We start from the raw sequence: 25,849 nt of genomic DNA, 5'->3' as shown, positions 1-25,849 counted from the left end.
GGGTGGGGGCAATGGTGCAGGTGCGCGTGGGATTCCGGCGGGGGCCAGGTCCCGAAGGGAGACCATGTCTTGGCGGCCGTCAGGGAATGCTACGTAGGCGTGCTGGGGGTTGGCGTGCAGCAGGTGGACCCTCTCGACCAACGGGTCCGACTTGTGCGCTCTCACATGTTTCCGAAGCAGGATGGGTCCGGGTGTCGCTAGCCAGGTTGGGAGCGAGGTCCCGGAGGAGGACTTCCTGGGGAAAACAAGGAGACGTTCGTGAGGTGTCTGATTCGTGCTTGTACAGAGCAGTGACCGGATGGAGTGGAGAGCCACCGGGAGGACTTCCTGCCAGCGGGAGACTGGGAGATTCCTGGACCGTATGGCCAGCAGGACGGTCTTCCAGACCGTTCCGTTCTCCCGCTCTACCTGCCCGTTTCCCAAGGGGTTGTAACTTGTCGTCTTGATCGAGGCGATGCCCTTGCTGAGCAGGAATTGACGCAGTTCATCACTCATAAAGGAGGACCCCCTATCACTGTGAATGTATGCGGGGAAACCAAACAGTGTAGATACCCTGGAGGGCCTTGATGACGGTGGTTGTGGTCATGTCTGGGCAGGGGATGGCGAATGGGAACCGGGAGTACTCGTCAATCACGTTCAGGAAATACGTGTTGCGGTCGGTGGAGGGGAGGAGGCCTTTGAAATCCATGCTGAGGCGTTCAAAGGGACGGGAAGCCTTTATCAGGTGCGCCCTCTCTGGCCGGTAGAAGTGCGGCTTGTACTCCGTGCAGATTTGGCAGACCCTGGTGACGGTCCTGACCTCCTCGATGGAGTAGGGCAGGTTGCGGGTCTTGATAAAATGAAAAAAACGAGTGACCCCCGGGTGGCAGAGATCCTCGTGGAGGGATCAGAGGCGGTCCACTTGTGCGGTGGCACAAGTGCTGCGAGATAGGGCATCATGAGGCTCATTCAGCTTCCCCGGACGGTACAAAATCTCGTAATTGTAGGTGGAGAGTTCTATCCTCCACCACATGATCTTGTCGTTCTTAATCTTGCCCCGCTGTGCATTATCGAACATGAAAGCAACCAACCGTTGGTCCGTGAGGAGAGTGAATCTCCTGCCGGCCAGGTAATGCCTCCAGTGTCGCACAACTTCCACTATGGCCTGGGCCTCCTTTTCGACTGAGGAATGGCGAATTTCGGAAGCATGGAGGGTGCGGGAGAAGAAAGCCACGGGCCTGCCCGCATGGTTGAGGGTGGCCGCCAGAGCTACGTCGGACGCATCGCTCTCGACCTGGAAGGGGAGGGACTCGTCGATGGCGCGCATCGTGGCTTTTGCAATGTCTGCTTTGATGCGGCTGAAGGCCTGGCGGGCCTCCGTCGACAGGGGGAAGGTTAAGGACTGGATCAGGGGTCGGGCTTTGTCTGCGTAATTGGGGACCCACTGTGCATAATAGCTGAAGAACCCGAGGCAGCGCTTTAGGGCCTTGGGGCAGTGAGGGAGGGGGAACTCCATGAGGGGGCGCATGCCCTCAGGGTCGGGGCCTGTGACTCCACTTCGCACCACGTAGCCTAGAATGGCTAGACGGTTGGTGCTAAACACGCATTTATCCTTATTGTAGGTCAGATTAAGGATTTTCGCAGTCTGGAGAAATGTGCGGAGGTTGGTGTCGTGGTCCTGCTGGTCATGGCCGCAGATGGTGATGTTATCCAGCTACGAGAATATTGCGTGTAAGCCGTACTGGTCAATCATTCGGTCTATCTCTCGCTGGAAGACCGACACCCCGTTCGTGACACCGAAGGGAACCCTTAAAAAGTGATAGAGCCGCCCGTCTGCTTCGAAGGCAGTGTACTGGCGGTCACCGTTACGGAGGGGTAGCTGGTGGTAGGCAGCCTTGAGATCCACCGTGGAGAAAACCTTGTATTGCGCGATCCTGTTTACCAGGTCGGATATGCAGGGGAGAGGGTACGCATCCAGCTGCGTAAACCTGTTGATGGTCTGACTGTAGTCAATGACCATCCTATGTTTCTCCCCGGTCTTTACCACAACTACTTGGGCTCTCCAGGGACTGTTGCTCGCTTCGATGACCCCTTCCCTCAGCAGCCTCTGGACCTCCGACCTGAGAAAGGTCCGGTCCTGGGCACTGTACCGTCTGCCCCTGGTGGCGATGGGTTTGCAATCCGGGGTGAGGTTCGCAAACAGGGAAGGCGGGTCGACCTTAAGGATCGCGAGGCCGCAGACCGTAAGGGGGGGGTATAGGGCCGCCGAATTTAAAGGTCAGGCTTTGCAGATGGCACTGGAAATCCAGCCCAAGGAGGGTGGCTGCGCAGAGGTGTGGCAGGACGTACAGGCGGACATTTTCAAATTTCCTGCCTTGGACAGTGAGGTTCGCGAGGCAGAACCCCTTTATCTCCACCGAGTATGACCCGGAGGCCAGGGAGATCCTTTGATTTACGGGATGGGTGACAAGAGAACAGCGCCTTACCGTGTCAGGGTGAACAAAACTTTCCATGCTCCCAGAGTCAATCAGGCACGACGTCTCATGGCCATTGATGGAGATCGTCGTTGTAGCTTTCGCAAGCGTCCGGGACCAACTCTGGTCCAGAGTCACCGAGGCCAGCTGAAGTAATGGAGAGTTCTAGTCGGGCAGCGTGTAGCCGGCTGTGCTGGGGGCCTGGGGCCCAATCCAAGACGGTGTCACCCATGGGTCGCACATGGTGTCCGGGGATGAAGAAAATGGCGGCGGCGAGGGACAAAATGGCGGCGCCCACCCGTCCAGTGTGGTGTCCGGGGGGCAAAATGGCCACGCCCTCTGGTCGCACGTGGCCCTAGGAAAGGGGGGTGGCGGTGAACGCTGGGCGATCGGGGCCTGAAAGGGGGGTTGCCGATATTCGCTGGAGACCGCGGCCACGGCGCAGGCCTGGCAGACCCCCACATAGTGGCCCTTCTTGCCGCACCCTTTGCAGGTGGCGGTGCGGGCCGGGCAGCGCGGGCGGGGATGATTCGCCTGCCCGCAGAAGAAACTGCAGTGTCCGGCGGCGTTAGCGGGCCGTCTCACCGCGCAGGCTTGCGGGGTCAGGGGGAAGATCTGAGGGGCTGCCGCTATGGGGTGCCACGCAGCCCAGGGGGCCGCCGCGCGATCGGGAGCAAAGGACAGCGCATTGTTATACGCAACGTCCATGGCCCCCGCCAGGGCCCGTGCCTCTGCAAATCCCAGAGTGTCCATTTCTAGGAGCCTTTGGCGGATATCGGGGGAGGTCATACCTGCCACGAAAGCATCCCTGATCAAAAGTTCCGTGTGCTCGTTCCCCGAAACTGGCGGGCAGCCACAGTTTCAGCCCAGCACCAGCAGCGCCCGGTAGAAGACTTCCAACGTTTCCTCGGGGCTTTGCCTCCTAGTCGGCAGCAGGTGACGAGTGTAGACCTGGTTCACAGGGCGGATATAGTGTCCTTCTAGCAGCTCGATCGCGGCAGCATAATTCGCCGCCTCCTCGATGAGAGGGTAGATCCCAGGGCTGACCCATGAGCGTAGGAGATGCATCTTTTGTCCTTCCGTGGGGATGTCAGTGGCCGTGTCGAGGTAGCCCTTAAAGCACGCCAGCCAATGTTTGAAGATAGCAGCAGAATTGTCCGCGTGGGAGCTGAGCTGAAGGCACTCCGGTTTGATACGCAGATCCATCCTTTCAACTGAAGTTGTAGCAGTTTAAATTGATGCGCAATCAATTACTCTCAAGACAAGGTGATTCATAACTGAAGGCTTTAATCTGCTAGAACTCTTCCCCAGCAGCTTCGATACAGAAAGTGAAGGCTGCTGGGACGGCACCGGTTCTTATACTCCACCTCTCAGAGCGGAGCTATGTACATCAGCCAATGGTAGACTCCTGGGTCTAACCAATGGTCATTCACCTCTCAGGTACCGCAATACCTGGTACTCCCACAGGGTTAAGGGGCTAAATTGGGGTAAGGCTAACTACATCCAGATTAGGCAGGATTTGGAGGTTGTTGTTTGGGAGAGGTTATTTGAGGGTAAATCTACATTTGGCAATTGGGAGTCTTTTAAGGAGCAGTTGATGGGAGTGCAGGACAGGCATGTGCCGATGAAAAGGAAAGGCAGGATTCAGGAACCATGGATGACCAGGGAAATTGCGAGCCTCGTCAAAAAGAAAAAGGATGCATACGTGAGGTCTAGGCAAGTAAAAACAGATGAAACACTTGAAGAATACAAGAAAAATAGAAAAAGGCTCAAGCAAGGAGTTAGGAGGGCAAAAAGAGGTCACAAAATGTCCTTGGAAGACAGGATTAAGGAGAATCCCAAGGCATTTTATACGTATATTAGGAACAAGAGGGTAGCTCAATAAAGAGTTGGTCCACTCAAGGACAAAGGAGGGAAATTATGAATAGAACCAAAGGAAGTAGATGAGGTCCTTAATGAGTATTTTGCATCAGTATTCACAAAGGAGAGGGTCATGTTGATAAGTGGTGTCTCAGAGAGAAATGTAAATACTTTAGAACAGGTCGTTATTACGAGGGAGGAAGTGTGAGGTGTGTTAAAAAGCATCAAGGTAGGACTTCCGGTGGCGGCGATGAGTGAGTGAGCTGCACATTCGGGGGCTCTCACTCCGGCGGGATTTGAGGACCTGGTTCCCCGGTTTTGCGGGACTGTGGAGCGCTGCAAAGACGGCCACAGAGGTGCTGAGGAACGGGCAGAGCTGCATGGAACTGCGGGAGAGCAGAAAGCAGGGAAAACGGGAGAGGAAGGGACAAAGGCAAGGTGTAGGGGAAGCTGCCCCGGGAGCAAAGATGGCGGACCTGCGGACCTCGGACCCGGCGATCCAGCAAGCGCTGGAAAACATGCTGCAGGTGATAAAGAGCAGTTTTGAGTCGTTGAAACGGGATAACTTGGACCCAGTTCAGAAGGCAGTGGATCAGCTGAACCAGAGACTGGATGCCCAGGACGAAAAAGTTAAGGAGCTGGGGGAGGCAGTGGAGGAGCAGGCGGTTGCGCAGACAATTGCTGCGCTAGAAGTCGACGGGTTGAAGCAGAGACAGAGAAGACTGCTGGACAGAGTGGAAGAGCTGCAAAATAGAGCCCGCAGACAAAATCTGAGCATCATCGGCCTCCCAGAGGGGGCGAAGGGAGCTGATGCCACAGCGTTCGTGGCGGACCTGTTGATGCAGCTGATGGGGGCTGAAGCCTGTCCGCGACCGCCGGAGCTGGAGGGGGCACACAGAGTACAGGCGAGACAGGTGCGTCCGGGGGGGCCCCCCCGTCCGATGGTGGTTAGGGTCCACAGGTTTGTGGAGAAGGAGCGGGTGTTGCAGTGGGCAAAGAGCAGCACGTGGAATAACAGTGTCCTTCGCATTTACCAGGACCTAAGCCAAGAGGTGGCCAGGCGGCGAGCAGCCTTTAAACAGGTTAAGGACGTGCTATTTAAAAAGCACATGAAGTTTGGTCTGCTCTTCCCGGCTCGTCTTTGGGTTACGCATCAGGGCCAACACCACTACTTCTCCGAGCCCGAAGAAGCGATGGACTTCGCGAGGGATCAGGGGCTGGTCCCGGAAAAAAAGTACCCACGGACGCAAGCTAGGGTCCGAGAGGTACCGTTTGGGGGGGATGCCTACTGTGCCTGGACTGTCGGTTGACTGTTTACTGCTTTAAAGGTGCCTTGTGTTGTATTTTTTGGGCAGCTTTTGCCTACGGGGGGTGCGGGGGGGCGGGGGGATCCCCCCTCTCGTATGTTCTTTCCCTTTTTTGTTGCTTCTCTCGTTTTTCTGCTGTGGTGGGTGCCTTTTATCATGTTCTCTGGGGCTGCCGGAGCCTTCATTGTAACATAAGGGTGGCCGGTCAGCAATGGGGATTAGAGATGTTGGTTGAGGGTTTTCGTTTTTTATGTCTATGTTTTTATGTTTGGTATTGGGTGGGTGATGTATGGGTACGGGGTTTCTGTGTTGCTATTGTATTAATGCTCAGAAAGGGACGTGGGTTAACACTTATCTGTGTACACAGCTGGAACTGGACCTGGAGCAGCCTCGCGTTACTGTTTGATGTTTCCAGCTTGTTTGATCTTTCCCATTTTAGTGAGGCTGCTCCAGTGGGAGTGGGGGATGGTGTGCTGGGGAGTGGGGAGATGAGGCCGGGGAAACAATGGGAGCGAGACAAGTGGGCGCCGGAGTGATGAGTCACCGGGCCAGCAGATTGGCTAGTCAAGGGAGTCAGGTGGGGGGGAGAATACAGCCAGTAGATGGCATGGGTGGGGCTATCGGGCAGTGTGCCCCCAACCAGGCTGATCACCTGGAATGTCAGAGGACTAAATGGGCCAGTTAAAAGGGCACGTGTGTTCGCCCACTTGCGGGCTCTAAAGGCGGACGTAATTATGTTGCAGGAGACACATTTCAAAGTGTTGGACCAGACTAGGCTAAGGAAGGGCTGGATCAGCCAGGTCTTCCACTCGGGCTTGGATTCTAAGTCCAGGGGGGTAGCAATTATGATCAATAAGCGGGTTCAATTTGAGGCGGAGGGCGTAGTCGCAGACGGTGGGGGCAAATTCCTTATGGTAAGGGGCAAGCTGGAGGGGAGGCGAGTGGTGCTGGTGAACATATATGTGCCGAACTGGGACGACGCTGACTTTAGGAGCAAATGGGGGCAGTGGACCCATGGAGCGTCGAACAGCCTACTCGCATGTTCATAAAGTATATTGTAGGATTAATTTCTTTATCTTGAGCAGGGACTGTGTAGGGGAGGTAAAGAATACAGAATACTCAGCAATCGCTATCTCGGACCATACCCCACATCGGGTGGACCTGCAGGTCGGGGGGGGCGAATTACCAACGCCCGCAATGGAGGTTAGACGTAGGACTGTTGTCGGAGGATGGGATACGTGAGAGACTTCGGAAGTGTATGCAAAATTACTTGCAGGTGAACGATACGGGGAGGTTTCAGCAGCGACCCTGTGGGAGGCGCTGAAGGCAGTAGTGAGGGGGAGCTGATCTCAATTCGGGCTCACAGGGATAGGACGTACAGAGCAGAAATGGATAGATTGGTTAAGAAGATTCACCGGATAGATGAGGAGCATGCAGGATCCCCGGGGGAGGACCTACTCAGGAAGAGACGGAGACTGCAGGCGGAACTGGGAGTGCTATCCATGAGTAGAGCCATGGAACAGCTTAGGAAGGCAAGGGGTGTGGTGTATGAGCATGGGGAGAAGGCCAGCAGATTGCTAGCGCAGCAACTCAGGAAGAGGGAGGCGGCCAGGGAAATAAGTAGGGTGGTGGACGGGGAGAGGAGCAGAGTGGAGGACCCGTCAGGACTGAATAAGGTGTTTCGAGACTTTTATAGTAAGCTCTACACTTCAGAACCCCCCGGAGGAGCCGGAGGAGATGAAAAGGTTCCTGGATGGACTAACCTTACCAAAAGTAGGCGGGGGACTAGTGGACGGGCTGGGGGCCCCGATTAGAGCGGAGGAGGTACTGGGGGGCCTAAAGGCCATGCAGTCGGGGAAAGCCCCGGGACCGGATGGATACCCAGTAGAGTTTTACAAGAAGTTCTCGGAGATAGTGGGACCGGTCCTGACAAGGGTTTTTAATGAGGCAAGGGACAGAGGGACCTTGCCGCCGCCGATGTCGCAAGCCACCATCTCGCTGATATTGAAGCGGGACAAGGACCCGGAATCCTGCGGGTCATACAGGCCAATCTCCCTGATCAATGTAGATGCCAAGTTCCTGGCCAAGCTCCTGGCGATTAGAATTGAGAACTGCGTACCGGAGGTGATTGGGGACGATCAGACAGGGTTTGTGAAAGGCAGGCAGCTGGCAGCTAACTTGAGAAGATTGCTTAATGTGATCATGATGCCCCCGATGGGCAAGGAGGTGGGGGTAGTGGTGGCAATGGACGCTGAGAAGGTCTTCGACCGGGTGGAGTGGGGCTATTTGTGGGAGGTACTCGGACGGTTCGGGTTCGGGGAGGGACTGGTTAATTGGGTCAGAATATTGTACCAGGCCCCAAAAGCTAGCATAAGGACGAACCGGATAATGTCAGATTATTCCAGGTTACATCGCGGAACCAGACAGGGGTGCCCACTGTCCCCGTTGCTGTTCGCGCTGGCCATAGAACCGTTAGCGATTGCGCTGAGAGCTGCAAAGGGGTGGAAGGGAATGACATGGGGGGGATGGAACATAGGGTCTCTCTCTTTGCGGATGACCTGCTCCTGTACGTGTCGGACCCACTGACCGGGATGGAAAATATACTGGAAACATTGAGGAAGTTCGGCCGGTTTTCAGGGAACAAATTAAATATGGCCAAGAGTGAGATGTTTGTGGTGCAGGCAAGGGGCCAGGAGAATAGGCTGAAGGAGCTGCCATTTAGGCTGGTGGAGGAAAGTTTCCGGTACTTGGGGATACAGGTGGCACGAGACTGCGGCAGGTTACACAAGTTAAATTTGACTAGAGTGGTGGAACAAATGAAGAGGGGCTTTCGGAGATGGGACGCACTCCCGCTGTCACTTGCGGGGAGGGTGCAGACGGTAAAGATGACAATCCTCCCTAGATTCCTGTTCATCTTCGAGTGCCTCCCGATCTTTATCCCGCGGTCCTTCTTCAAAAGGACTGGCAAAAACATCATGAGCTTTGTCTGGGCGGGAAAATCCCCCGCGGGTGAGGAAGGCGATGCTTGAAAGGAGCCGTAGCGAGGGGGGACTGGCATTGCCGAGTCTGATCAACTACTACTGGGCGGCTAACATAGCCATGATAAGGACGTGGATGGTGGGTACGGGGTCTATCTGGGAGCGGGTGGAGGCGGCTCAGTGCAGGGGCATCAGTTTGGCAGCCCTGGTCACGGCTCCCCTACCGCTGTCGCCGGCCAGATACTCCACCAGCCCGGTAGTGGGGGCGGGCCTGCGGATATGGGGCCAGTGGAGGAGGCATGTGGGGGAGGTGGGTGCGTCTGTCTGGGCTCCAATTTGTGATAACCATCGATTCGCCCCCGGGAACATGGATGGAGGGTTTCGAACATGGCGACAGGCGGGGGTGAGGAGGGTGGGTGATATGATCCTGGAGGGGAACTTTGCGAGTGTGAGAGATTTGGAGGAGAAAGCTGGGCTGGAAAGAGGAAATTACTTTCGGTACTTACAGGTGTGGGACTTTGTACGCAGACAGGTCCCATCCTTCCCACGCCTCCCGCCAATCGGGATTCAGGACAGAATAGTCTCTGGAGGAGAAGGAGCAGAGGGTAGAGTCTCGGATATTTACAAAGTGCTCATGAAGGGGGAAGAGTCTCAGACAGAGGAGCTGAAACTCAAATGGGAGGAGGAACTCGGTGGGGAGATGGAGGACGGGAAGTGGGTGGAAGTTCCGAGTAGGGTAAACTCAACCGCAACATGTGCCAGGCTCGGCCTGATTCAATTTAAGGTGGTTCACCAGGCCCACATGACGGTAGCTCGGATGAGCAAATTCTTTGGGGTAGAGGACAAGTGCACTAGATGCGCGGGAGGACCAGCGAGCCATGTTCACATGTTTTGGGCATGTCCTAAGCTTAGGGGGTACTGGGAGGGATTTGCAGCGGTCATGTCCCGGGTGCTGAGAACAAGGGTGGTGTTGAGTCCGCAGGTGGCAATTTTCGGTGTTTCGGAAGACCCGGGAGTCCAGGGGGAGAAAGAGGCGGATGTTCTGGCCTTTGCTTCCCTAATAGCCCGGCGGCGAATACTGCTGGCATGGAGGGACTCAAAACCCCCGAAGACCGAACTATGGCTTTCGGACATGTCAAGTTTCTGGGTATGGAAAAAGTCAAGTTTGCCTTGAGGGGATCTGTATTGGGGTTCGCCCGAAGGTGGCAACCACTCATCGACTTCTTCGCGGGAGAGTGAACGTCAGCAGGGGGGGGGGGGGGAGGGGGCTTGTTTAAAAAAAAAAGCATTAATATAGACAAATTCCCAGGGCCAGATGGCATCTAGCCCAGATTACTGAGGAAGACAATAGATGAAATCGCTGGGCCTCTAACAGAAATCTTTGTTTCCTCATTGGCCACAGGTGAGATCCCAGAGGATTGGAAAATAGCCAATGTTATCCCGTTATTTAAGAAGGGTAGCAAGGATAACCCAGGTAATCATAGGTCAGTGAGCTTGACGTCAGTGATAGTGAAATTGTTGGAAATGATTCTCAGAGATAGGATCTATGCACATTTGGAAGTGAATGGTCTTATTAGCAACAGACAGCATGGTTTTGCACGAGGGAGGTCATGTCTCACTAATTTAATTGAGTTTTTTGAAAGAAGGGCTGTGGATATTGTCTACATGGACCTTAGTAAGGCATTTGACAAGGTCCCTCATGGCAGGCTGGTGCAAAAGATTACATCACACAGGGTCAGGGGTGAACTAGCTAGATGGATTCAGAACTGGCTTGGCCATAGAAGACAGAGGGTAGCATTGGAAGGGTGTTTTTCTGAATCGAGGTCTGTAACGAATAGTGTTCCGCAGGGATCGGTATTGGGACCTCTACTGTTTGTAATATATATAAATGACTTGGAAGAAAACATAGCTGGTCTGGTTAGCAAGTTTGCATATGATACTAAGTTCGCAGGAGTTGCAGATAGTGATGAAATGAAATGAAAATCGCTTATTGTCACAAGTAGGCTTCAAATGAAGTTACTGTGAAAAGCCCCTAGTTGCCACATTCCGGCGCCTGTTCGGGGCGGCTGTTGCGGGAATTGAACCGTGCTGCTGGCCTGCCTTGGTCTGCTTTCAAAGCCAGCAATTTAGCCCTGTGCTAAACCAGCCCCTTAATGATGAAGATTGTCAGAGAATAAAGCAGGATATCGATAGGCTGCAAAATTGGCCAGAGAAATGGCAGATGGAATTTAACCCGGACAAATACGAGGTGATGCATTTTTATGGATCAAATTCAGATGGGAGCTATAAAATAAATAGCAGAACCATCAGGAGCATAGAGACACAGAGAGATCTGGGCTTGCAGGTCCACAGTTCCTTAAAAGTGGCAGCACAGGTGGAAATGGTGGTAAAGAAAGCATATGGCATACTTGCCTTCATCGGATCACAAATTATGTTACAATTTATATAGAACATTGGTGAGGCCACATTTGGAATACTGTGTCCAATTCTAGTCATCACACTATCAGAAGGACGTGGAGGCTTTGGAGCGAGCACAGAAAAGGTGGACCAGGATGTTGCCTGGCATGGAGGGTAGTAGCTATGAGGAGAGATTGAATAACCTGGTATTGGTCTCCCTAGAGAGACGGAGGCTGAGGGGCAACCTGATAGAAGTTTATGAAATTATGAGGGGTATAGATAGGCTGAACAGTTGGAGGTTTTATCCAAGGGTGGAATTGAAAATTACAAGGCGGCACAAGTTCAGGATGAGGGGGGAAAGGTTCAGTGGAGATGTGTGGGGAAAGATTTTTACACATAGGGTGGTAGTGGCCTGGAATGCGCTGCCAAGTGAGGTGGTTGAGGCAGGTACGTTAGCGACCTTTAAGACTTATCTGGATAGACACATGAACAGACAGGTTATAGAAGAATATAGGCAGTTGGTCTAGATAGGACATGTATTTGGAGCAGACTGAGGGCTGAAGGGCCTGTTCCTGTGCTCTGCTGTTCTTTGTTCTTTGAACGGTTTCCACACCCCTGGTTTCGGAGGCTCCGAGTCCCTCTACCCCAACAGGATCCGTCTCCGAGCTACCAGAGAGGCAAAGGCCAGAACATCGGCCTCTCTCACCCCCTGGACACACCAAACACTGCCAATTCTGGACTCGGAACCACCTTCACCCTCAGTACCTCTGACATCACGTCAGCGAACCCCTCCCAAAAATCCCTGCAGCTTTGGGCAGGCCCAAAACATGTGAACACCACACATGGGCAGCACAGTGGGTAGCACAGTTGCTTCACAGCTCCAGGGTCCCAGGTTCGATTCCCGGCTTGGGGCACTGTCTGTGCGGAGTCTGCACCTTCTCCCCGTGTCTGCGTGGGTTTCCTCCGGGTGCTCCGGTTTCCTCCCACAGTCCAAAGATGTGCAGGTTAGGTGGATTGGCTATGCTAAATTGTCCTTAGTGTCCAAAAAGTTAAGTGGGGTTACTGGGATATGGTGGAGACATAGGGTTCTCTTTCCAAGGGCCGGTGTACTTGGTCCGAATGGCCTCCTTCAGCACTGTAAATTCAATGATTCTATGATCTATCCTCTACCCCCTCAAAGAACCTACTCATTCTAGCCACCATCATATATGCCCTATGGACTACCTTAAATTGAATGACTCAGCCTGGTGCACAAAGAGGATCCATTCACCCTCCTCAGAGCTTCCTCCCATAACCCAGCCTCCAGCTCTCCCCCCCCCCCCCACCTCCCCCCAGCTCCTCCTCTCGCTTTTGTTTAATTACTCCTATCGGGCACCCTACCAATCCATCTGTTCCTTATATATCTCTGACACCCTGCCCTCCCCAACCCTGCTCTCGACAGCACCTTGTCTTGCAACCCCAGGGGCGGCATCAGGAAAGAACGGCACATGTTTTCTCCCGTAGTTCCGCACCTGTAAGTATCAGAACCCGTTTCTACTGGGGAACTCATTCTTTCTAACAGTCCTTCCAAGATCTGGAAACTGCCCCCACAAATAAATCCCCAAACTGTTCGATCCCCGCCCACCGCCAACCCTCAAACACCCGTCCAGTCCCCCCGGAGCAAACCTATGCTTCCCGCAGATCGGAACCCAAACCGAGGCCCCTTCGAGCCTCAAGTGCTGTCGCCACTGTCCACACACCCTCAGGGGCGCCACTGCCACCGGGCTTGTGGAGTACCTGTGGACTCGATCCCAGCCCCTAGTCACTGCCCGTGTGGAGTTTGCACATTCTCCACATGTCTGCGCGGGTTTCGCCCCCACAACCCAAAGAAGTGCAGGGTAGGTGGATTGCCATGCTAATTTGACCCTTAATAGAAAAAGATAAGAAAATGAAGGAGACGTGAAAATCTGCTGGAATGGAGGGCATGAAAGTGTAATGGTTCAGCTACTTCACTGTGAGCGAAGAGGGTGTGCAATCCGCAGGAGGTTGGTACAGATGGCGGTCAGGAGTATTGGGTTGGGCAAGGAGAGGAAGAGCTCACTAATATGAAATGTGGGAAGGAGGAGTTGGAGAAAGGACACCGCGCTGGAGAAATGGAAAGAACAAGATGTAGAGGTTGAGCCATCAGATGGAAGAAGGAACTGGATAACCACGTGTAATAATTTCCTGAGAGACAATAAGCTAGAAACTCGATCGGAATTGCACGGTGTCACATCCAGTCCTGTGTCTTGGGATCTGAAAAATCTGATCTTCGCAACCCCTTATGGAAAGAACCAACATGCATTCATATTGCATCTTGCCATGCCGTTAGGATGTCTCATAGTGTTTCGGAACTGACAAGTTAGCTTTGAAGAACAGTCACTGTTGGCAGGTAGACAAATGCAAACGGTCAGCAAATGAGGTGATCTGGTGTTTGCCCTTGTTGGTTGACGAGGAATGTTGGTCGAGGGGTGAGTGTTGGCCGGGGTACCAGGCTCATTGTTTTTTTTTTATTAAATATTTTATTGAAAATTTTTGGTCAACCAACACAGTACATTGTGCATCCTTTACACAATATTATAACAACACAAATAACAATGACCTATTTTAAAAACACAAAATGAATAAATAATAAATAACAAAAATGAAAACTAACCCTAATTGGCAACTGCCTTGTCACAAGTAACACTCTCCAAAAATATAATTTAACAGTCCAATATATAATTATCTGTAGCAACGACCTATACATACTATACAGTATATATTAACAACCCTGAGAGTCCTCCACATTAGCATATCCTGCGCCGGGCTACTAGGGACGCAAAGGCCAAAACATCGGCCTCTCTCGCCTCCTGCACTCCCGGCTCTTGTGCAACCCCAAATATAGCCAACCCCCAGCTTGGTTCGACCCGGACTCCTACTACTTTTGAAAGCACCTTTGTCACCCCCATCCAAAACCCCTGTAGTGCCGGGCATGACCAAAACATATGGGTATGATTCGCTGGGCTTCTCGAGCACCTCGCACACCTATCCTCCACCCCAAAAAATTTACTGAGCCGTGCTCCAGTCATATGTGCCCTGTGTAATACCTTAAACTGAATCAGGCTTAGCCTGGCACACGAGGACGACGAGTTTACCCTGCTTAGGGCATCTGCCCACAGCCCCTCCTCGATCTCCTCCCCCAGCTCTTCTTCCCATTTCCCTTTTAGTTCATCTACCATAGTCTCCCCTTCGTCCCTCATTTCCCTATATATATCTGACACCTTACCATCCCCCACCCATGTCTTTGAGATCACTCTGTCCTGCACCTCTTGTGTCGGGAGCTGCGGGAATTCCCTCACCTGTTGCCTCGCAAAAGCCCTCAGTTGCATATACCTGAATGCATTCCCTTGGGGCAACCCATATTTCTCGGTCAGCGCTCCCAGACTCGCGAACTTCCCATCCACAAACAGATCTTTCAGTTGCGTTATTCCTGCTCTTTGCCACATTCCATATCCCCCATCCATTCCCCCCGGGGCAAACCTATGGTTGTTTCTTATCGGGGACCCCCCCAAGGCTCCAGTCTTTCCCCTATGCCGTCTCCACTGTCCCCAAATCTTCAGTGTAGCCACCACCACCGGGCTTGTGGTGTAGTTCCTCGGTGAGAACGGCAATGGGGCTGTCACCATAGCCTGTAGGCTAGTCCCCCTACAGGACGCCCTCTCTAATCTCTTCCACGCCGCTCCCTCCTCCTCTCCCATCCACTTACTCACCATTGAAATATTAGCGGCCCAATAATACTCACTTAGGCTCGGTAGTGCCAGCCCCCCCCTATCCCTGCTACGCTGTAAGAATCCCTCCCTCACTCTCGGGGTCTTCCCGGCCCACACAAAACCCATGATGCTCTTTTCAATCCTTTTAAAAAAAGCCTTCGTGATCACCACCGGGAGGCACTGAAACACAAAGAGGAATCTCGGGAGGACCACCATCTTAACCGCCTGCACCCTCCCTGCCATTGACAGGGATACCATATCCCATCTCTTGAAATCCTCCTCCATCTGTTCCACCAACCGCGTTAAATTTAACCTATGCAATGTGCCCCAATTCTTAGCTATCTGGATCCCCAGGTAACGAAAGTCCCTTGTTACCTTCCTCAACGGTAGGTCCTCTATTTCTCTACTCTGCTCCCCTGGATGCACCACAAACAACTCACTTTTCCCCATGTTCAATTTATACCCTGAAAAATCCCCAAACTCCCCAAGTATCCGCATTATTTCTGGCATCCCCTCCGCCGGGTCTGCCACGTATAGTAGCAAATCGTCCGCATACAAAGATACCCGGTGCTCTTCTCCTCCCCTAAGTACTCCCCTCCACTTCTTGGAACCCCTCAACGCTATCGCCAGGGGCTCAGTCGCCAGTGCAAACAATAATGGGGACAGAGGGCATCCCTGCCTTGTCCCTCTATGGAGCCGGAAATATGCAGATCCCCGTCCATTCGTGACCACGCTCGCCACTGGGGCCCTATACAGCAGCTGCACCCATCTAACATACCCCTCTCCAAAACCAAATCTCCTCAACACCTCCCACAAATAATCCCACTCCACTCTATCAAATGCTTTCTCGGCATCCATCGCCACTACTATCTCCGTTTCTCCCTCTGGTGGGGCCATCATCATTACCCCTAACAGCCTCCGTATATTCGTGTTCAGCTGTCTCCCCTTCACAAACCCAGTTTGGTCCTCGTGGACCACCCCCGGGACACATTCCTCTATTCTCATTGCCATTACCTTGGCCAGGACCTTGGCATCTACATTTAGGAGGGAAATAGGTCTATAGGACCCGCATTGTAGCGGGTCCTTTTCCTTCTTTAAGAGAAGCGATATCGTTGCTTCAGACATAGTCGGGGGCAGTTGTCCCCTTTCCTTTGCCTCATTAAAGGTCCTCGTCAGTACCGGGGCGAGCAAGTCCACATATTTTCTATAGAATTCGACTGGGAATCCATCCGGTCCCGGGGCCTTTCCCGCCTGCATGCTCCTAATTCCTTTCACCACTTCTTCTACCTCGATCTGTGCTCCCAGTCCCACCCTTTCCTGCTCTTCCACCTTGGGAAATTCCAGCCAATCCAAGAAGCCCATCATTCTCTCCCTCCCATCCGGGGGTTGAGCTTCATATAATTTTTTATAAAATGTCTTGAACACTCCATTCACTCTCTCCGCTCCCCGCTCCATCTCTCCTTCCTCATCCCTCACTCCCCCTATTTCCCTCGCTGCTCCCCTTTTCCTCAATTGGTGTGCCAGCAACCTGCTCGCCTTCTCCCCATATTCGTACTGTACACCCTGTGCCTTCCTCCATTGTGCCTCTGCAGTGCCTGTAGTCAGCAAGTCAAATTCTACATGTAGCCTTTGCCTTTCCCTGTACAGTCCCTCCTCCGGTGCTTCCGCATATTGTCTGTCCACCCTCAAAAGTTCTTGCAGCAACCGCTCCCGTTCCTTACTCTCCTGCTTCCCTTTATGTGCCCTTATTGATATCAGCTCCCCTCTAACCACCGCCTTCAACGCCTCCCAGACCACTCCCACCTGGACCTCCCCATTATCATTGAGTTCCAAGTACTTTTCAATGCACCCCCTCACCCTTAGACACACCCCCTCATCTGCCATTAGTCCCATGTCCATTCTCCAGGGTGGGCGCCCTCCTGTTTCCTCCCCTATCTCCAAGTCCACCCAGTGTGGAGCGTGATCCGAAATGGCTATCGCCGTATACTCCGTTCCCCTCACCTTCGGGATCAATGCCCTACCCAGCACAAAAAAGTCTATTCGCGAGTAGACTTTATGGACATAGGAGAAAAACGAGAACTCCTTACTCCTAGGTCTGCTAAATCTCCACGGGTCTACACCTCCCATCTGCTCCATAAAATCTTTAAGTACCTTGGCTGCTGCCGGCCTCCTTCCAGTCCTGGACTTCGACCTATCCAGCCCTGGTTCCAACACCGTATTAAAATCTCCCCCCATTATCAGCTTTCCCATCTCTAGGTCCGGAATGCGTCCTAGCATCCGCCTCATAAAATTGGCAACATCCCAGTTCGGGGCATATACGTTTACCAAAACCACCGTCTCCCCCTGTAGTTTGCCACTCACCATCACGTATCTGCCCCCGTTATCCGCCACTATAGTCTTTGCCTCGAACATTACCCGCTTCCCCACTAATATAGCCACCCCCCTGTTTTTCGCATCTAGCCCCGAATGGAACACCTGCCCCACCCATCCTTTGCGTAGCCTAACCTGGTCTATCAGTTTCAGGTGCGTTTCCTGTAACATAACCACATCTGCCTTAAGTTTCTTAAGGTGTGCGAGTACCCGTGCCCTCTTTATCGGCCCGTTCAGCCCTCTCACGTTCCACGTGATCAGCCGAGTTGGGGGGCTTCCTACCCCCCCCCCCTTGTCGATTAGCCATCACCTTTTTCCAGCTCCTCACCCGGTTCCCACGCAGCTGTATCTCCCCCAGGCGGTGCCCCCCCGCCCATCCTCTCCCATACCAGCTCCCCCCTCTCCCCAGCAGCAGCAACCCAGTAATTCCCCCCTCCCACCCCCCCCCGCTAGATCCCCCGCTAGCGTAATTACTCCCCCCATGTTGCTCCCAGAAGTCAGCAAACTCTGGCCGACCTCGGCTTCCCCCCGTGACCTCGGCTCGCACCGTGCGACGCCCCCTCCTTCCTGCTTCTCTATTCCCGCCATGATTATCATAGCGCGGGAACCAAGCCCGCGCTTCTCCCTTGGCCCTGCCCCCAATGGCCAACGCCCCATCTCCTCCACCTCCCCTCCTCCCCCCATCACCACCTGTGGAAGAGAGAAAAGTTACCACATCACAGGATTAGTACATAAAACCCCTCTTTGCCCCCCACATTCGCCCCACCACTTTGTTCGAACGTTCTTTTTAATAACCCGCTCATTCCAGTTTTTCTTCCACAATAAAAGTCCACGCTTCATCCGCCGTCTCAAAGTAGTGGTGCCTCCCTCGATATGTGACCCACAGTCTTGCCGGTTGCAGCATTCCAAATTTTATCTTCTTTTTATGAAGCACCGCCTTGGCCCGATTAAAGCTCGCCCTCCTTCTCGCCACCTCCGCACTCCAGTCTTGATAAACGCGGATCACCGCGTTCTCCCATTTACTGCTCCGAGTTTTCTTCGCCCAGCTAAGGACCATTTCTCTATCCTTAAAACGGAGGAATCTCACCACTATGGCTCTGGGAATTTCTCCTGCTCTCGGTCCTCGCGCCATCACTCGGTATGCTCCCTCCACCTCCAACGGACCCGCCGGGGCCTCCGCTCCCATTAACGAGTGCAGCATCGTGCTCACATATGCCCCGACGTCCGCTCCCTCCACACCTTCAGGAAGACCAAGAATCCTCAGGTTGTTCCTCCTTGCGTTGTTTTCCAGTGCCTCCAACCTTTCCACACATCGTTTCTGATGTGCCTCCTGCGTCTCCGTCTTCACCACCAGGCCCTGTATATCGTCCTCATTCTCGGCTGCCTTTGCCTTCACGACCCGAAGCTCCCGCTCCTGGGTCTTTTGTTCCTCCTTTCGCCCTTCGATCGCCTGTAGTATCGGGGCCAACAGCTCTTTCTTCATTTCCTTTTTGATCTCTTCCACACAGCATTTCAAGAACTCTTGTTGTTCAGGGCCCCATGTTAAACTGCCACCTTCCGACGCCATCTTGGTTTTTGCTTGCCTTCCTTGCCGCTGTTCTAAAGGATCCACTGCAATCTGGCCACTCTCTCCTCCTTTTTCCATCCGTATCCAGGGGGGATTCCCTTCTGGTTTACCGCACAGTGTTTTTAGCCGTCAAAATTGCCGTTGGGGCTCCTATCAAGAGCCCAAAAGTCCGTTTCACAGGGAGCTGCCGAAACGTGCGACTCAGCTGGTCATCGCCGCACCCGGAAGTCTCCAAGGCTCATTGTTAGAGGTCATGGAATCTTTCACCCTGCCGGAGCAGACAGATGGGCTTGAAGGTCTCATCTGAACTTGCTCCGTCATTGAAGAAAACAATAAAACCTCTTAAAAGTAAAACGATAACTGTTTTGTTTACCAAATGGGAGTTAAGGAATAAAGTGCAACATATACCACTTACCATGTCAACATTCTGACTATTCAAAACCTTCAAAGCCATTTTGGCAGCATTGTACTTCGCTTCCCTCTTGGTTTTGCCTTGGCCTTGGGGGAATGTTCGTTCACCAATTCTTGCCCAAAATGTGAACCTAAAGTAAAAGGAGCATAGGGTTAGATTAGCAAAACACATATTTCTACTATCCTGCCTCTACGTCTATTGATTCATAAGATGGCTGTGAAGGTTCACTGTTGGGTCTTGAGATTCATGTAGACCTACTCCGCTCTGCAGGGCAAGTGTATTGGAGCTTTTTGTGAGGCCACGAAGAATCCAGCACAAGTTTGTAGAATCGAAAGAAATAACTTTATTTCCAATTGCATGTATACAATGGCAGCAGTACTCCACCACTGCTTTCTCCTCTAGCTGGTTCCACACTGGCCAGCTCTATTTATGCCGGTCACTCTGCTAATGATTTCTCCGTCCTCCTCATTGGGGAAGCTCATACTGACTAAGGATTGTGGGACAGCCAATAGTCAATAGCCAATAATAATCAGGTAGGTTATAGCATCCCTCTCCCCAAAGTCCGAGGACTCCACCGAAGACCCTGACGAGGGAGGGCGTCAGACTCGTTTCGCCGCAGGCCGGACCCAATTTTTCGCCGCAGGCCGGACCCAATTTGCCCGAGGCACTGGATCGGGCGGCGTGTAACGAGAAGGCGAACGGCACTTCCGCGGTGAACGGCATAACGGTTGTACATCCACGGGCCGTGGGATCGAGGACTCCCCCTCCCGGGCGTCCTATGTTTCCATCTCGGAGTCGGAGTCCAAATGCTTCGTCATCTCGGCGTCCATATCTCCACGCGGTTCTGCAACGACTCGTGCAGGCTTTGAGTGCCACGCCACAAGAAGATCGTGAGGATGAAACTCCACTGTGTCTGGTCTATGCGGCTGTAGAGGTGAGCTCCGTGGGAGGGGAATCTTTGGAAGAGGCAGCCTTCTGGACCGAACGTGGTCTGCTTGCACTGGATTCCACCTTGGGCTTGCACCTGGTAAGAGATCGGGCCCGTTCGTCGAAAGATAATGCCAGAGACCCACTGGACAACACCAGCAAAATTTCGAACGAACACCGGGTCACCAGGCGCAAATAGCCGAATTGACCCATGCCAAGAAAAGCCATGCCCCTGCCGTTCTGAGAGCGGCATACTTTTGCGCCAATGTCCGGGAAAACCATGCTAAGGCGGGTGCGAAGTCTCCAGCCCATTAGCAGTTCCACGGGAGCTACCCCAGTCACCGCATGTGGAGTGGTCCTATACGAAAACAAAAAACGAGCCAGTCTAGAATCCATAGACCAGGAAGACTCCACCACTGCTCTCTCCTCTATTGGTTCCACACTGGCCAGCTCTATATATGCAGGAGACTCTGCTAATGATTTCTCCGCCCTCCTCATTGGGGGAGCTCAGACTCACTAAGGATTGTGGGACAGGACTTCCGGTGACAGCTATGGGGGAGTAAGTCGCACATTTGGTGGCTCCCGCTCGGGTCGGACTTTTGGACCTTTTCCCCCGATTTTCTACCGGACTTGAATTGTAAAACTGAAGACAGAGGCAATTGTGTGCTGAATTCCCACATCGGTGCATGGAGAAAAGAATTAGAAATGCTCGTAAAGGCAGAAACAGACGAACAGAGAAGGCTTGGGCTGAAGCTGCAGCAGGAGACAGCATGGCGGAGGACCGGACCTTTGGTTTGTTGACCCAGCGGTCAACGGAGGAGCTGATGCAAGTTATTCAGGAAGGCAGAAATGGGACTGCTTGGACCCGATAAAACCGTTGATTGAGCGGTTGGAGCTTAGATTGGACACCCAAGATCGGGCGATCCAGAAGGTAGAGAAGGCACTGGCTGAGCAGGAGGAACATCAGACTGCGGTGGAGCTGGAGGTGGGGATGCTGAGAGACCAGCAGAAGGAGCTCCTGGAGAAGGTGGAGGACCTAGAGAATAGGTCCCACCAGCAGAACTTAAGAATCGTTCGGCTCCCGGAGGGGTCTGAAGGAGCGGACGCTGGGGCATACATCGCAGATATGTTTGAGAAGCTGCTGGGGGATGGGGCATTCTCCCGACCCTTGGAGATGGACAGGGCTCACAGAGCACTCGCGAGGAAGCCGCGAAAGGGAGACCCCCCCCCCGAGGGCAATGGTGGTGAGATTCCACAGGTACTTGGATAAGGAGCGTATTCTACAGTGGGCCAAGCAGACACGGAGCTGTAAGTGGGACAACAGTATCCTGCGGGTCTACCAAGACCTGAGTGTGGAGGTGGCCAGGAGAAGAGCAGGCTTCAACCAGATTAGGTCGATCCTTTTTAAGAAAAAGGTGAAGCTCGGACTGTTGTATCCGGCCCGTCTCTGGGTCACGTACGAGGAACAGCACTTTTATTTCGAGTCGCCTGAGGACGTGCTGGACTTCGTGAAAAGGAAAGGACTGGTGGTGGACCGAAAACCGTTGAACTTTGCTGCAACGTTCATGGGTTTTCTTTACTTTTTGTTTCTCTGGGTTTTTTTTTAAGTTTCTCGTTTTTCGTTTTGTGGAAGCTGTTTGTAATGCCTTTTGCATTGATTTGGGACCAGTGGCAGAGCTGAGTGAGTTAAGATTTTCATTTGCACTGTTGGGGGATGGAGGTGTGCTTGTTTAGATCTTGGTGTTTTTCTGTCGGGCAATTGTGTGGGGATTGTTTGATGTTGGAGTTTGTTTGTATGTGCGGGGGGGGGGGGGGGGGGGGGAAACAATAGGTGGGAGACTATCCGGGGCCACCAAGTTAGCTGGGCGGGCTCGCTCACAGAAGAGCAGTGGGGACTGTGCATATGTTCGCTTTATCAAAGGGGTTGGGTTACAGAGTGTTGTTACTGGGGGGGGGGGGAGAGAATGTTCTGCTGACAAGGGAGGAACTTGGGCCAAGGGACAGAGAGGAGGTTGGGGGCGGAGGCTGCCTGGGGGCGGGCCGGTGGAGGTGCGGAGCACGGGCTGGTCAAGAGGGCACGTGTGTGCTTCGGGTTGCGGCTTTGCGGAGCTAAGTCGCACATTTGGCAGCTCCGGCTAAAAACGGACATTTGGGCTCTTTTCAGGGCCCCCAACGGCATTTTTTCGATGTTTCCCGGTGTGGGAAGGAGATTGCAATAGTTCCCCAACAGTGTATGGCTTTTGCCGGCAGCGGGGCGACTAAAAAAGTGGTGGTGAACCCAAAGAAAGTGCGAGGGAAAAAGAGCAAAATGGCGGCGGGCGGGGACCAGGCAGCGTGGATGCAGTGGGTGCAGGAGCAGCAGGAGGTTATCCAGCGCTGCTTCAGGGAGATTAAAGCGGACCTGCTGGAGTCGATGAAGGCTTCTATCGACAAGCTGCTGGAGACCCAGAAGGCCCAGGGGGTGGTGATCCGCGAGGTCCGACAAAAGATCTCCGACAACGAGGACGAGATCTTAAGCCTGGTGGTAAAGGTGGAGGCGCACGAGGCGCTCCACAAGAAATGGCAGCAACGGTTCGAGGAGATGGAGAATCGGTCGAGGCGGAAGAATTTGTGGATTCTGGGCCTCCCAGAGGGGCTGGAAGGGTCGGACGTGGGGGCCTATGTGGTCACCATGCTAAACTCGCTGATGGGAGCGGGGTCCTTCCAGGGGCCCCTGGAGCTGGAAAGGGCCATAGAGTGCTGGCGAGGAGGCCCAAGGCTAACGAGCCGCGGTTTCATCGGTTCGCTGATCAGGAGTGCATGCTCAGGTGGGCCAAGAATGAGAGGAGCAGCAGATGGGAGAATGCAGAGGTTCGAATATACCAGGACTGGAGTGCGGAGGTGGCGAAGAAGAGGGCCGGGTACAACCGGGCGAAGGCGGTGCTGCACAGAAAGGGGGTGAAGTTTGGCATGCTGCAGCCGGCGCGACTGTGGGTCGCCGACAAGGACCGGCACAATATTTTGAGTCTCCGGAGGAGGCGTGGGCCTTTGTCCAGGCTGAGAAACTGGACACAAGCTGAGGGTCGGGATGTGTGGTCAGGGATTGCTGTTGGGGTGTTACACTTTGAGGGGGGGTTCTTTGCTCTTATTTCTGTTTGATTCGATGAGGGTGGTTAGGGTGGGTTGGGCACTGTTTTGGTTGGGTCTGTTGGGTGGGCTCTTGGAGGGGGGTAAATAAATGGAGTAGGGGTGGATGGCCGGTAAGGGGGATGGGGCCCCGCGGGGAGGGGGAGGGGGAGGGGGAGGGGGAGGGGGAGGCCCGAGTCGGGGGTGAGGGGCTGGGCCTGTAAAAGGAGCGGCGACAGAGGTGGCGGGGCCGGGCAGGTGGAAAGCGCGGGCCTTTTCCCGCGCTGAAGGCTGGAAGGGGGAGGCGGAGAGCCTGTGGATGGGTAATGGAGGAGGAGGGTATGTCCCACAACGGGAGGAGTCAAAGGAGAGGCGGGAGTAGCCGGGGTCAGCAGGAGTCAGCTGACTTGTGGGAGTGCAATGGGGGGAGTAAAGCAGCTAGGAGGGGTCCTAGCTGGGTGGTGGTGGGGGGGCTGGGTTGCTGCTGCTATGGTCAAGGGAGAGCTGGAGCGAGTAGAGGGGGTTGGGACAGGGGTCTGCCGCCGTGGGGAACGGGCCGGGCGTGAAGTGCGGGTGCGTGGCTGGCCAAGGAGGGGTTATGGCTAGTCGGCAGGGGAGGGGGGCGGGTAGCCCCCGATCCGGCTGATAACCTGGAATGTAAGGGGACTGATCGGGCCGGTGTTCCCGGGTGTTCGCGCACCTGAAGTGGCTGAAGGCGGATGTGGTCATGCTCCAGGAGACACACCTGAAGGTGGCAGACCAGGTAAGATTGAGGAAGGGGTAGGTAGGTCAGGTGTTTCACTCAGGGTTGGATGCCAAAAATCGGGGGGGGTGGCGATCTTGGTGGGAAAGAGGGTGTCGTTCGCAGCGTCGAGCATTGTGACAGACAATGGTGGTAGGTACATAATGGTAAGTGGTAAGCTGCAAGGGGAGAGGGTGGTACTGGTCAATGTGTATGCCCCGAACTGGGACGATGCGGGTTTTATGCGGCGCAGTTTGGATCGGATCCCAGACTTGGAAGTGGGGGGCCTGATAATGGGGGGAGACTTTAACACGGTGCTGGATCCGGCACTGGATCGCTCCAGGTCTAGGACGGGTAGGAAGCCGGCAGCGGCTAAGGTGCTGAGGGGTTTATGGACCAGATGGGAGGGGTGGACCCTTGGAGATTTGCAAGGCCGGGGGCCAGGGAATTTTCATTCTCCTCGCATGTTCATCAGGCTTATTCCCGAATCGACTTCTTTATTATGAGTTGGGCGCTGATAGCGAGAGTAGAGGACACCGAGTACTCGGCGATAGCCATTTCGGATCACGCCCCGCACATTCGGCAGCTCCCGCTAAAAACGGACTTTTGGGCTCTTTTCAGGGCCCCCAACGGGACCCCTAGAGCTGGGGAAGGAGAGGGACCTGCGCCCGCTGTGGCGCTTGGACGTGAGGCTGTTGGCGGATGAGGAGGTGAGCGAGCGGGTCCGAGGAAGTATAGAGAGGTACTTGGAGACCAACGGTAACGGGGAGGTCCGAGTGGGGATGGTATGGGAGGCGCTGAAGGCGGTGGTTAGGGGAGAGCTGATCTCCATTAGGGCCCACAAGGAGCGGAGGGAGAGGGAGAGGGAGAGGCTGGTGGGGGAGATGGTGAGGGTAGACAGGAGGTATGTGGAGGTGCCTGAGGAAGGATTGTTGAGGAAGAGGCACAGCCTCCAGGCCGAATTCGACCTGGTGACCACCAGGAAGGCGGAGGTGCAGTGGAGGAAGGCCCAGGGGGCGATTTATGAGTATGGGGAAAAGGCAAGTCGGATGCTGGCACATCAGCTTCGGAAGCGGGACGCAGCTAGGGAGATCGGGGGAGTTAAGGACAGGGGAGGGAGTGTGGTGCGGAGTGGGATTGACATCAATGGGGTCTTCAGGGACTTTTAAGAGGAATTGTATCGGTCCGAGCCCCCACGGGAGGAGGGAGGGATGGGCTGCTTTCTGGACCAAGTGAGGTTTCCGAAGGTGGAGGAGGGACTGGTAGCGGGATTAGGGGCCCCAATTGGGCTGGAGGAGCTGGCCAAAGGGATAGGGAGCATGCAGGCGGGGAAGGCACCGGGGCCGGACGGTTTCCCGGTCGAATTCTACAATAAATATTTGGACCTGTTGGGCCCGTTGCTAGTTAGGACCTTCAATGAGGCAAGGGAGGGGGGGGGGGCTTTGTCCCCGACGATGTCCCGGGCACTGATCTCCTTGATCCTGAAGCGGGACAAGGATCCCCTGCAGTGTGGGTCTTACAGGCCGATTTTGTTGTTAAATGTAGATGCCAAGGTGCTGGCGAAGGTCTTAGCCACGAGAATTGAGGATTGTGTGTTGCAGGTGATCCACGAAGACCAGACGGGATTCGTGAAGGGGAGGCAGTTGAACGCGAATGTGCGGAGGCTCCTGAACATTATTATGATGCCGGCGAGGGAGGGGGAGGCGGAGATAGTGGTGGCGATGGACGCTGAGAAGGCCTTCGATAGGGTAGAGTGGGGGTACTTGTGGAAGGTGCTGAAGAGGTTCGGGTTTGGGGAGGGGTTTGTCAGGTGGGTTAGGTTGTTGTACGAGGTCCCGATAGCGAGTGTGGCCACGAACAAGAGGAGGTCTGAGTACTTTTGTTTGCATCGAGGGACGAGGCAGGGGTGTCCCCTGTCCCCCCTGCTCTTCGCACTGGTGATTGAGCCCCTAGCTATGGCA

General features: G+C 54.1%; 1 protein-coding gene across 2 annotated transcripts in view; it reads right to left on the bottom strand.

Annotated features, from left to right (window-relative positions):
* LOC140410418 (interferon-induced, double-stranded RNA-activated protein kinase-like) overlaps positions 1-25,849 on the bottom strand; it is a 179,348-nt gene that overhangs the window by 117,421 nt on the left and 36,078 nt on the right. For both annotated transcript variants that reach the window (XM_072498487.1, XM_072498488.1), the window contains exon 3: positions 19,118-19,244. In XM_072498487.1, the coding sequence (XP_072354588.1) occupies positions 19,118-19,244 (127 nt within the window). The remainder of the gene's footprint in view (positions 1-19,117; positions 19,245-25,849) is intronic.

Source organism: Scyliorhinus torazame, chromosome 4, assembly GCF_047496885.1.
Source record: "Scyliorhinus torazame isolate Kashiwa2021f chromosome 4, sScyTor2.1, whole genome shotgun sequence".
NCBI lineage: Eukaryota > Metazoa > Chordata > Chondrichthyes > Carcharhiniformes > Scyliorhinidae > Scyliorhinus > Scyliorhinus torazame.
The sequence above is the reverse complement of the archived record's forward strand: the minus strand, read 5'-3'. Positions and strand labels throughout refer to the sequence as shown.